The 12,457-nt window shown below is 45.6% G+C and overlaps 1 protein-coding gene across 1 annotated transcript; it reads left to right on the top strand.

Annotated features, from left to right (window-relative positions):
• Nucleotides 1-1,583: 1,583 nt before the first annotated feature.
• Nucleotides 1,584-6,743, top strand: LOC131580653 (somatotropin-like). The gene is made up of 5 exons (XM_058842109.1): nucleotides 1,584-1,593; nucleotides 2,484-2,647; nucleotides 3,274-3,390; nucleotides 3,776-3,937; nucleotides 6,447-6,743. Exons 1-5 carry the CDS (start codon nucleotides 1,584-1,586, stop codon nucleotides 6,645-6,647), a joined length of 654 nt encoding a protein of 217 aa, XP_058698092.1. The 3' UTR covers nucleotides 6,648-6,743.
• Nucleotides 6,744-12,457: the final 5,714 nt, after the last annotated feature.

Below are 12,457 nucleotides of genomic sequence, written 5' to 3' on the forward strand. Positions count from 1 at the left end.
AGAAAAACACAACCAGATGTTGCTGGTTATTGGGTGACGGGATACCTGATAGCCATTCCCACTTCTCCAAGGACTGACATTTACCTTGTGACACCACCACATCTCCACCCCAGGGGCTTTTCAGAACAGACCATGCTCTCCACAGCATGTTTATTAACCACCTCTCCACCTTCTGCTCCAGCTGCCCCAGGGATGATGCTGCCTCTTGGAAACTGGACCCACACTGGGAGGCATAGCAAATGCAGGGTCTGGGGAAGACAAATCACCACTTGTCCAGAAAGAAACAGACCCTGAACTCCCAACAAAAGTTCAAACCAGTGTGGTTTGGGATAATCAGATTAGTGCCTTATGAGGAGTAAAAGGCCTTTAAGACCCCCCTGTAGTTGCCCATCCAGGGTTCTGTTTCATTTTGCTCAAAAGAAAGTGTAGGCATGCTGTGGCATTTCCTCTTCAAGGTTAGGCTGGACTGGGCTCGGAGCACCCTGGTCTAGTGGAAGGTATGCCATGGCAGGGGCTTGTAATGAGATGAGCTTTAAGTTCCCTTCCAATGCAAACCATCCCATGATTCTATGATTCTCTTCCCCTTCTTCTCTTCCCTATCTCTTCTACCTCTTTTCCACAGCTGCCCTCTGCTTAATCTGTTTAGGAGCAGGAACATGTTCTTAACCAGGTCTTTTCACAGACTCAGAGAAACCTCCCAGAGCTCTGGCAGTTGTATTTGCAGTGGGCAGGCTGGAACCCAAACAAGCACCTAGGCATGACAGCTCTTTGTCACACCCTCAGCAATAGTAATTGCTGAATATTTAATATTTTGGTAGAAATCGAAAGAAATAGGATTAATCTGACAACATCCATCCAGCTCTATCCCTATTAAGAATAAAGGGGAAAACATAGAATCACAGAACTGTTTAGGTTGGAAAAGTCCTCTGAGATCACGGAGTCAAACTGTTCCCCCAGCACTGCCAAGCCCACCACTAACTTATGTCCCCAAGTGCCACATCAACAAAGCTTCTGAATCCCTCCAGGAACGGGGATTCCACCACTGCCCAGGAAAGACTGTGCCTGGTTTCCTTTGAGGAAGCCATTTTCCCTCACATCCAACCTGAACCTGCCCTGGCATAACTTGCCATTTGCTTTAAATCAGAAATCTCTCAAACTGGTTAGTCAGGCCTGTGAATTGTGAGCCAAGGCTGCAGAGCCAGACAGTAAAAACAGGTGGACAAAGCAAATTCCACCATATAAAAACATTGATGTGACTTGGGATGGGTATTCCAATGACCAGGAAACTTCTGTTTGTCATAAACAGCAGGATATGGTGAAATCATTGAGCACTGATTTTATTCTGAGGTAAACAACCTTCCCAACTTGTACTTTTGTGTATAAATTACTACAATGAGGCAGCACCACTGTAACACCTGTGCATTTATGCATGGAGAAGATGCAGAGTTGTTGTGATCACAGACACACAGATCCATTTTAAACAGACCCCCTGCTATATAAAGGGTGGCTCAACAGTTCCCCTTGCCAGATGAAAGGAGGAAATATTCACTGTCAAGCAACACCTGAGAACTCACCAGGCAGAAATGGCTCCAGGTACTTTTTATTACAGTTTTAAAGGATTTGTCAGTGCTGCCATGTGTGTAGGGTGAGAGGAGATGATGATGGGGTGGTATGTGGTGGGATACACACACTCTGTGACAGCCCTAACTTAAAGTATGGCAATTTATAAACCAATGACTAAGAATACCTTTCCCTGAAATGTGACTTTCCTTCATTAATTAATCTTTAGCCTAAACAGGCCAAGTCCTACAGGCTCCAGGGCATTTCTCCTCCAAGGGGTATTTGTCTGAGATTAAGTTTGTGGTCTTTGCAGCAGACAGACACTAGTGTGAGTCAGATGTCACAGGCTGAAAATATTTAGAGTTGACAAAGAACACCAAATTCTTCAGTCATATCCCAGAGTGTCAGTCAGAGCACAGGCAATGTGCTCTCACCCCAGTGAAGCAGACAGCCACCATCACATTAACAGTACAGCATAAACCATGGCTACAGTGAGGTGCTCCCAGGCCCTCGCTTGGTGCTTATCATCCACTGCTTGCTCATGTGTGTAGTGCACCCTCAGAGTGCACCATGCTCTTTTCACATGGGCAAGGACTCATGAGAAAAGGAAAACCTTGAGTGTATCACGTGAAAACATTGGGATACACACTAGTTTTCATGGAACAACCATGACTCCTCCCAGGAAAACACTGCTGGTAACACTAGGAGAAGCACAAGATCTTGGTGGGGGTTGGTCTTGGTAAAAAGGGTTTCAAAGAATTTTGGAGAAAGCTAAGCTTACTCTTGGTGCCAACAGGCACCAAGGAAGATAAGCGTTCAGCCAGCATGGACAGAAGAGAATGGGAATTAATTCCCAGGTGCCACTCCCTCCTCAACCCAGTTTCCTGAGGGCTACTAACACCTTCAACTGTGCTTTGCTGCAGGGTCATGGTTCTCTCCTCTTGCCATTGCCATGATCATTCTGGGACTGCAGTGGCCACAACAAGCTGCCACCTTCCCGGCCATACCCCTTTCCAGCCTGTTTACCAACGCTGTGCTGAGGGCTCAGCACCTTCACCTCCTGGCTGCCGAGACATACAAGGAGTTTGTAAGTGATTTGGCCTCTGCTCATCTCCTCCACTTTATATTTGTGGCTTCAGGACTTTGTAACAGACATCTTTCAACTACTGGTGTCTCCTTTGCCCTCTTTGGATGAGGAGAGAGGGTGTTAACAGAATAGCAGAGGTTAGGTCCCATCAGACTGAGCCCTGTTTTCTCCTCTCAGCCCTCTGCCCCCATACTCTGTACACCCCCCTTCTCAGGACCATGGCTGCACAGGATCAGCTGTGACATGGCATAGATGTGTGATAAGACTTTCCTGTGTTGGTCACTTTTGTCCCTGGGAGAGTCTGAGTGCTTAAAACTATCTAGTTTCTTCTGCTGACATGAGCTGTCACTTTGTCAAGACCTACCTTTGGGGTCTTTTACTCCTTGGGAGAACCTAGTTCAGATGTGGTTCACCTCAGCACCTTGGCTTAGGAAGACCTTTAGGCCCAGTGGCTATTGTGCCAACATGATATTCCTGCTTCCCACCTACCAACCCTGTCCAAAGGCACCTCATGTCTCACATTTATTTCTTGCAAGGAGTAACCATTCAGAGCAGCTTTGGAAGTGTCTGAGGTCTTGTCCAGAACACAGGCAATAGATCTGAGTGTATTTGGGATGTCTCCATAGGAACGCACCTACATTCCAGAGGACCAAAGACACACAAACAAGAATTCCCAGGTAGCATTTTGTTACTCGGAAACCATCCCTGCTCCCATGAAGAAGGATGATGCCCAACAGAAATCAGTAAGTTTTTTTCGCCCTCAGGTCAAGCACAGACTTGCCTGAAGAGTCCAGCTGTGCTTCACTGCAGGAACAGAGGGTTTTCATCTGTGAACCTTTGAGTGTTTCATCTCTCTCCTCCCTTTTTAATTACTTGAACCAATCATAAATAAAGAAATACTATTGTGGGCTACACTATAAATCACATTCCTACTCCAAGCATGAGAAAAGCTATTGTCTGCACAGGACACAGGTCAGGGTGGTGCTTCCCAGCATGAAAACTAGCATGAAAACTTTGTGTCTGCTGAAGTTGTAAGAGTGGTGGTACATCTCCAGGTATTCCAAAGGGTGCAGGACACACTGTCAAATACCCCTGCACAGCTTTGACCCTTTCCTGTCTTAATTTCAGGACATTGAGCTTCTTCAGTTTTCCCTGATTCTCATCCAATCCTGGCTGACCCCGATGCAGTACTTAAGCAAGATGTTCACAAACAATCTGGTTTTTGGCACCTCAGACAGAGTATATGAAAAACTAAAGGACCTGGAAGAAGGGATTCAAGCTCTGATGAGGGTAAGTTGCAGCATGTAGCATGACTATAGAATTGATCTCTCAGACAGAGGGCACTCAGCTCTCACGGATCCAAAGACCTTGAGAAATCTCACCACCATCCATGCTAAAGACCAGTGGCATCCTTAGGACTTTGTTTACCTTTAGATAATGAGATCATGATACTACATATTGGGTTTCATTGCTAGGGAGGATAAGAAAACACAAATGTTAACACCCATCGCAAAGCACTACTGATCAGGAATTACAATTCACACCCAAAGTCTTCCCAAACACAGCAACAAAAAAATATTCAGTTGTACTAACAGCAAAATAATGTTTGCTGCATCTCCATGCAAAATACTGTGAAATGTGGCAAATTTTGTGATGATTCACAATATTTTATAAAAACATCTGTGTACAGATGGAAGCCTGCACTCTGGTGTTTCCCTCATACATTATTACAGCATCCAGAGAGCTGAAAGGTGAGGGGTGATCCTCTTTAAGGAAGAACTAACCACAGATTCACAGACTGGTCTGGGTTGGAAGCGACCTTAAAGCTTGTTCCAACCCCATGCCATGGGCAGGGACACCTTCCACCAGACCAAGTTGCTCAAAGCCCAGTCCAACCTGGCTTTGAACACTTCTAGGAATAAGGCAACCACAAATTTCTTCCTAATACCTAATCTAAATCTCTCCTCTTTTAGTAAAAAACATTGCCCCTTGTCCTGTCTCTATCTGTCCATGTAAAAAGTCACTCTCTACCTTTGCTCTAAGCCTCCTTTATAATCTACTTTATTTTTGCACTGTTGTTTTAAATGAAGTTGTGCATTACCTGCCAGGACACTTTTTCAGTTATGTTTATTCTGTAATTAAGTTTATCTGGCAGGTTCATGCTGTAGCTAGAGTTCTGAGACCTGCAGCTGTGAGAAATGAGTCTAGAATATTGTTTACGTCTTCCAGCATTAAAATTATTCTGAATGTCAGCCTCAGAGGGTAAACAGAGACCTTCTGTCCTGGTACTTCAGCAGGAGAAAGTAGGGGTAGGTATCAGTACCACTTCCAGATTTTTGTGTGGGTGAGAAATTCTTTACTGTGAGGATGGTGAGGCACAGGTTGCCCAGAGATGTGTCTGACCTTCCCTGAAATTGTTTAAGGCCAGGTTAGATGGGGCTTGGAGCTACCTGGTGTAGTGGAAGGTGTCCTGGCCCATGGCAGGGGGGCTTCAGATGAGGTGGTCTTTAAGGTCCCTTCCAAACCAAACCAGTCTGTGACTTCACGATTCTATGATTTTGGTCCCCATTAGGTATGTGCTTGGACATTAGGAAATGGTGCACAGAAACCAGAAAACAATCATATTTCACCCATTTATGGCACCTTTTTTTAACCAAAACTTTCCTGTTTGTGGCAGCTGGTGACCACAGCAGGGCAGGAGGAGTGCAGCTCTCAGCTCCAGATGTACATGGCTTGGGTCTCAGTCAGAGATTTATTTGCTGGCAAAGTGGGAGAAAAGAGAGAATTATTTGCCTGGTTCCCTGTCTCCTTGACTGGAGGGGCTACAGAGAGACCCTGAAACTTTCCCTTTATTTTAAGACCCCAAAGACACACTCCTCCCTCCCTGCAGCCCTGTGCCCAGCTCCCTTCTCACTGTAGCATCATCCCTGCTTCACTGCTCTTCCTGCAAACACACACACTCAAAAATATGTTTGAAATATGCTTTAAGACTGGAGGAAGAAACCCCTGACCTAATTTAAAGTTCAATGGGAGCTGTGGCACTGGGCCTGTAGAAGATCATAGAATTATTGAGGTGGTAAAAGACCTCCAAGATCACTAAGTCCAAGACTGACCACTGCCTTGTCAACCAAACCAGAGGACTGTGTGCCATGTCCAGCCATTCCCTAAACACCTCCAGGGGCAGTGACTTCACCACCTCCCTGGGCAGTCCCTTCCAATGTTTAACAATCCTACCTGTAAATAAATTCTTCCTGATGTCCAATCTGAAACACCTCCGGCACAGCTTGAGGTTGTTTCCTGTTGTCCTGTCACTTGTTCCCTGGGAACAGAGCTTGACCCCCACCTGGCTCCACCCTCCTATCAGGGAGTTATAGAGAGTGAGAAGGTCCACCCAGAGCCTTCTTTTCTCTAGTCTGAGCCCCTCCAGCTACTTCAGCTGCTCCTGAAGCTCCAGACCCTTTCCCAGCTCTGTTCCCTTCTCTGGACATGCTCAAGCACCTCAACGTCTTTGTTGTAAGGAGGGGCCCATAACTGCCCCCAGGAGGTATCCTGCCCAGGACAGGGGGGCCATCATGGCCCTGGTCTTGCTGGACACACCATGGCTAATGCAAGCCAGGTGCCATTGGCTTCTTGCCCACCTGGGCACATATGGGCTCATGTCCAGCCACTGTCAACCAGTATTCTCAGGGCCATTCCCAGCCACTCTGCCTCAGCCTGAAGCACTGCATGAGGTTATTGTGACCCAAGCTCATTCCCAGGCACCCACCACCTCCTCCAGCACCTCTCAATCCTCTTGCAGGAGCTGCAGGACCGAAGCCCACAAGGTCCCCAGATCCTCAAAGCCACTTATGAGAAATTTGACATCCACCTGCGCAGTGAGGACGCACTACTGCAGAACTACGGCTTGCTCTCCTGCTTCAAGAAGGACCTGCACAAGGTGGAGACCTACCTGAAGGTGATGAAGTGCCGGCGCTATGGAGAGGGGAACTGCACCATTTGACACCAGGGACAGCTCTGTTCCCACTCCAGCCTCTTGCCAACCATGGCTGCACTACTCCTCTGAAAGAAAGCTGAAGAATAAACTTGCTACTGCCAACATGTCTGTTTTTTGGGGTGGGACAGGCTACTCTGAGGGGCTGGGAGGGGGGAGCGGCCAATGGGACAGGTTAGATCTGGGGCTTGGGACGTAGATATGGGATTAAGAAAGCATATTTGGAGCTTGGGAGGACAGAGGATTTAGGGGTAGATTTGTACTGGGGAGTAGGTTTGTTAATATGGGGTTAAATGTTTCTGAAAATCATGTAAAAGTAGGGCACAAGAATGCTTGGTATTAGGGATGGCTTAGCAAACGAAAATGTTCATAGTAATGGGAACTGGTACTTGGGTCTCTAAGATACCCAGAGATAAGATTTGTACATGTTTGTATACGAATGGATGAGCTAACTCTAATGAAGCAATATTGATAAAGTTAATGAAGCAATATTGATAAGGTTGTTATAGTGATTACTGCTACAGCTGAAATTGTATAAATATGTGCACTTTGGACAAAGATGATGGAGCTAGATTTGGGTTGCTGATACCCCTAGTTCCCATGTGCCTCAATAAAAGCACCTGCATGTAATCATTCTGTGATTATGTGTGTTCCTGAATGCTAACAGGTTTAGGACTGTGGGTAGATTTGGGGCTGGGGAGCAATCTGGGAGTAGATTTGGGCCTGAAGTGTGTATTTGAGTCTGAGCAGGGTGGATTTGGAACTAGGAGGTGTAGATTTTGAGCTGGCATGTGGATTTGGTGCTGAGGGTAGATTTGAGACTAGGGGGTGGATTTTGGGTTGCAAGGGATAAAGTTTAACCAAAACATGTGGAGCTGGGACTGATGGTTGTATTTAAGGCTTGACAGAACAGAGTGCAATGAAGAGTAGAGTGCAAGAGAAGGTAAAATGGGCTTGTATTCCCAAAGAAGATTTTCCAGAGACATCTGTTTGAAAAGGGTTATTGGAAAAGGTCCTGCTGTGTTTTTTATTTTTATTTTTCAGTATGAATGTGGTGAAGACCTGGCAAAGGTACTCAGAGAAGCTGTGATTGCCCCATCCCTGGAAGTGTTTACAGCCAGGTTGGACAGGGCTTGGAACAACCTGGTCTGGTGGAAGGTGCTCCTTCCCAAGGCAGAGGGGTGGGACTGGACAATTCTTCTAAGCCAGTCCATTGTAGGATTCTGTGCTGTGGTCCTGTGAGTATGACATAGTCTCTTGGTGATGGACATTCCATGCCCAGAGCCCCGGTCCTGCTCCAAGCCATGACATGAGCACCATCACAGCAATGCCCCAGGCTCTGCCTCCTCTGATACCAGGTGACTGCAGGCAGTCATGGTTCAGACCTGCTCACACATCCCATGTATGATCTGCTCCTGCTGGGCTTGCTACTGGCACTGGCCCTGTGCCTGAGGCACTCCAGAAAGCCCTTCTGGCACCCCTGCATCTCTCCACGGTGTCAGCTGCTGGACTGCTGCCATGCTGGCCTGACCACTGTGCCCCCAGCCACCAGTGGATGGGATCTTGCTATCTTGTGAGTACCTGCCAATCCACAGAGCCCCTTCAAATTCCTCTCCTCAGCTTGTTCTTGCTGGCAACCCCTCCTGGGACTGTGGAGGAAGCCAGTCCTCTGACAGGCATCTTCCCTGGAGATCAACCCCCTAAGATAAGATAAAACTGCCTGGTCACTGTGACTAAGCTGTGGACCCCTTCCTGCTTCAGGACCCCATGTTATCTCTCTGTTAACCATTGGTCACCTTATCCTGGTCTCAGACCATTGGTCCCCTTCCCGATTCTCCCCTTCCCTATAAAAACTCCAGCTTTTGCCCAGATCAGGGTTAGATCATCACTGCCCCCCTTTGCTGGAGTCTGCATTAAAGACCTTCTGTGGAATGCCATATGATCTTTCCATCTCTTGTCTGTGTTGGCTGGGGTAATGAATGGAGCTGTCTAGGCTGAACAGAGCTGATCACAGGGCAGAAATCACTGCTAAAAGAGCTGGTCACCCTAAAGTTTGTGCCCATGCTCCAGGGGTTACCCCTGGCTGGAGACTGCTTGCAGAACCCTGGATGGTGGCTCTGTCCCCTGGGACAGCCTGACTATCTGGGCTACTTGCTGGCAGAAGCTGGGGACTGGACAAGCCCCCAAGACCCAGCAGCAACGTGGGACAGTGTAGGTCTGAGCAAAAGTATCCATTGATGAAGCTAAGCATGTGATCCTATGAGATGCTGGAACAGAGAAAGAAGTGAGAGTTGATGAAGACCCTTTGCCCCCAGGGAGAAAAGAAGAAAACCTCTGTTCCCAGAGATGATCACAAAGACAGATGAAGAGAACCTTTGCCTTTGAATAACTCATCCTTAAAATAATACCCCTTGAGTTCATGGCCTATGAACACACCTCAAAGTAGTGTGAAAATGAGAGGAGGGCATGATGGCAGAGTTTTTTCTGGGTGGCTGCCATCATGGGAATGAAAAGCCATGAGAAAACTGTTTTCTTGTGGAGAACTCTCCATGGAATGACAAAAGAAAACTCCTTTCTCTACAAAGACTGATGAAAAGACTATTGTATAGTTAGTACTGCTTTAGCCACCAAGTTTTATCTCTATGTTGTCAGTTGGACAAGGGAAATGTTGGGTAGTAAGGAGGAAGTGTTTCTGAAAGTTTTATTCTAGTTTCTTATTCTTGTAGTTCTGTTAATAAATTTTCTTTATTCCTTTTAAGTTTTGAGCCTGTTTTTCCTTTCTCCTAATCCATATCTCACAGCAAGAAATGAGTAATTCTAGTGATTTTAAGCTAGTGCTAAAACCATGACAATAGAGTTTTAAGGCACGGTGATTAAAGAATCAGCCTTGAAAGTGAGGCACTTTCAAATTTCTTCAGCAACCATCAAATATGCAATTGATGCACACATGGACCATATCTCTGGAGACAATGAACTTGCACTGAAGGAACTGTTTACTGGGTTGCTACTACATGCAGTTGTTTATTATTTACTTTTAAAAATAATGTTATTTATATGAATTTCCATTTTCTTCTAGGAAGTGAAGGGGGGGAAAGCCAACTCTGCCAAAGAAATACTTAGCCACTTATTGTGGCTAAATGGTTTCACAGTCAAGCCCCTGGAGGGACAGAGGCAATAGCTAACCAAATTAAAAACTTATGGATAGCTCCAGGAATTTATGTTGCCATGAAAAGAACACAAACTGTTTTCCTAACTTGCCAGAAGTTCTCTAGTATCAGATGAGCTCAGAGTTAGGATGGCAACCATGGACCTACCTCCCTTCTCAGACACTGCAAATGGACTCTGGGACATGCCACCTATGCTGGGTGTAAGCATTTTCCAGTGACAGTAGGTAGCTGTCAGGCTGGGCAGAAGCCTTTCCAGCAAGAAGGGCTGACACAGGCAGAACTGTAAAAGCCCTGCTAGAGGAAATTGCACCTAGATATGGGGCTCCACAGTCAATTGAATCAGCCAGAGGTGTCATTTGACAGCAAATATAATTGATCAGCTGTGTCTTTGGGGATAGAGAGCTTCTTTAGGAGGCACCCAGCTGGATGGAGATTTATGCTAGAAACAGTGATCAAGCAGTTGATCAGTAACTGACTTTTGAAATTCCTATGTGATTTTTTATTGATAATAATTTCCACTCTCTTAAGGCAATCTTATTAGCCTTAACTGTGTTACATTTGGTACTTGAAATAAAGTTATATGGAAGGACAGTGTTTAAATGTATTGAAATTTCCTTTTTCCTTTCAGAATATTAACAGCAGTGTTCAATTAAAACAAAGTGATGGCTCTTGAGGAACACACTCAGTGCAGGTAACTTGGTGTGCAGCTGCAGTGTGAGCTGCAGGTCAAGCTCTGGACAGGAACCTGGGGAAACAAAAGGCACAGGGTGACCAGACACTTAAGAGACACAACAGGAGCCCATGACCCAAGACTTTAACACTTAGATGTGAATGTAAAAAAGCTCGGGGTTTCCTTTGTTCAGGCCCTTGTCCACAGTCACTCTCCACCTCTTTTGGAGCCCCTATATGCATTAGAAGAGACTCTAAGATCTCCCTGGAGCCTTCTCTTCTCCAGGCTGAACACCCCAGCTCTCTCAGCCTGACCATAGGAGAGGTAGTCCAGTCCTCAGAGCATCTCTGTGGCCTTTTCCAAACTCCCTCTTGCAGCTCCACATCCTTCTGATGTTGGACCCCAGGGCTGGAGGCAGCACTACACGTGGGGTCTCACCACAGATGGACAGAATCCTCCCTTCCCTACTGCCCATGTTGTGGGATCAGCCCAGCACGAGGGGTATCGAGGTGCCAGTGCAAACAGCTGGGGTATGTCCAGTTTTTATACACTAGTACCCCCAGGTCCTTCTCCATTTCTACTTTTTTTTTGGCAGCCTTCCCTCCCCTCTATTTCTAAACCAGACCTTTGCGGAAAATAAATCTTTGCTACAAGACTTCCTTTCTCCATAGAGAAAGAAGAGGGAGAAAAACCCGCCAAAGGAACAATTTTTGTGATTTAGAGTGTTAAAGTAACCATATCACATTTCCAAATAGATACATAGTCTGTGGCATGAGTAAGGCCATTGCCTGTTTAAAATACTGCCTTAGGCAAAGGTTCATTTCCAAGTGCACTGTTTACAGAGCTCCTTGAACACACTGGAGGTGGGACTAGCTGGTACCCCCTTGTCAGGGTGTGACACTTGTGGCTGGGTTCTTTTCCCCCTTGGACTGAGACTGATGAGAGGGAGTCAGTTTTCTCTCATTTGGACTTGGTTATTTAGTCTTCTCTTATCTATATTACATATATACAGAGTACAAAGAACTATATACACTAAGATAGAAAGGTGCAAAATGGCTAACAAAGAACTTCTTCAAGGTCTTTAATATGTCTATTTATCCAATTAACAAATGCCAAGTAAATAATTTTTCTTAGTGACCCAATGACCTGACACCTGTGTGCTGCAGTGCAGCATCTTCTATCCAATCCCTTATTATTACCCAAAAATCCCTAGAAGAAGAAGATGAAGAAGGAAGAAGGAAGGAGAGACAACACCCCGAATCCTCCATCTTGTTTTTTGTTTTTTTAAAAGAGCTTAAACTAGGTGAGCTTAAACTCACCTAGTGACTTAAGAAAATTCTCTAACTTACACACTCACACTCCTAGTTTTTCTACTTAACTTGAACAGTTGCCTCCATGGTGTTATGTGAAATTCGGTGCTTTCTTGGATGTCAGAGCCAGGTATCATAGATAAGGGTACACACTCTGCCTCTGACTCCAACATACCCTTCATTCTGTGTTTGCTTGTCATGATCAAAGTATGGCAGGATAATTTCTCCAAAGAGATCAGCCTGCATTTGGTCATGTGGTGTTTCTGAAGCATCTGCATCCCCATGTGCTGCCAGATCCCCCTACTGAAAACAGCTCAGGAGCTGGTGAGCTCTTCCAAAAAGGAACTTCCTTCTGCACAGATGCACTCTTGGCTTGCTTCACACAAGTGGTAAAATTAAATCCAAACCACAACTAACCAGATGATTGAAGAACTCAGAATTAAGGACTGTAACTCATATATTTTTAAGTCCATTAATAACACAACATTCATTCTGAATGTTCAAATAATTCTGAATTCAAATAATTTGCCTTTTTTTCCTCTCTGGCTTAGCAATGAACTGTTCAAGACATGTCTTTTCTCTGCAGAGAGGAGCAACAGAGATAAGACAAACCAAGAGGGGAAATTTGGTCTAAGAAAATGTGGGTGATATCGAGAAGCTTTTCAGAAAGAG

This window comes from Poecile atricapillus, chromosome 1 (assembly GCF_030490865.1).
Source record: "Poecile atricapillus isolate bPoeAtr1 chromosome 1, bPoeAtr1.hap1, whole genome shotgun sequence".
Taxonomy (NCBI): domain Eukaryota; kingdom Metazoa; phylum Chordata; class Aves; order Passeriformes; family Paridae; genus Poecile; species Poecile atricapillus.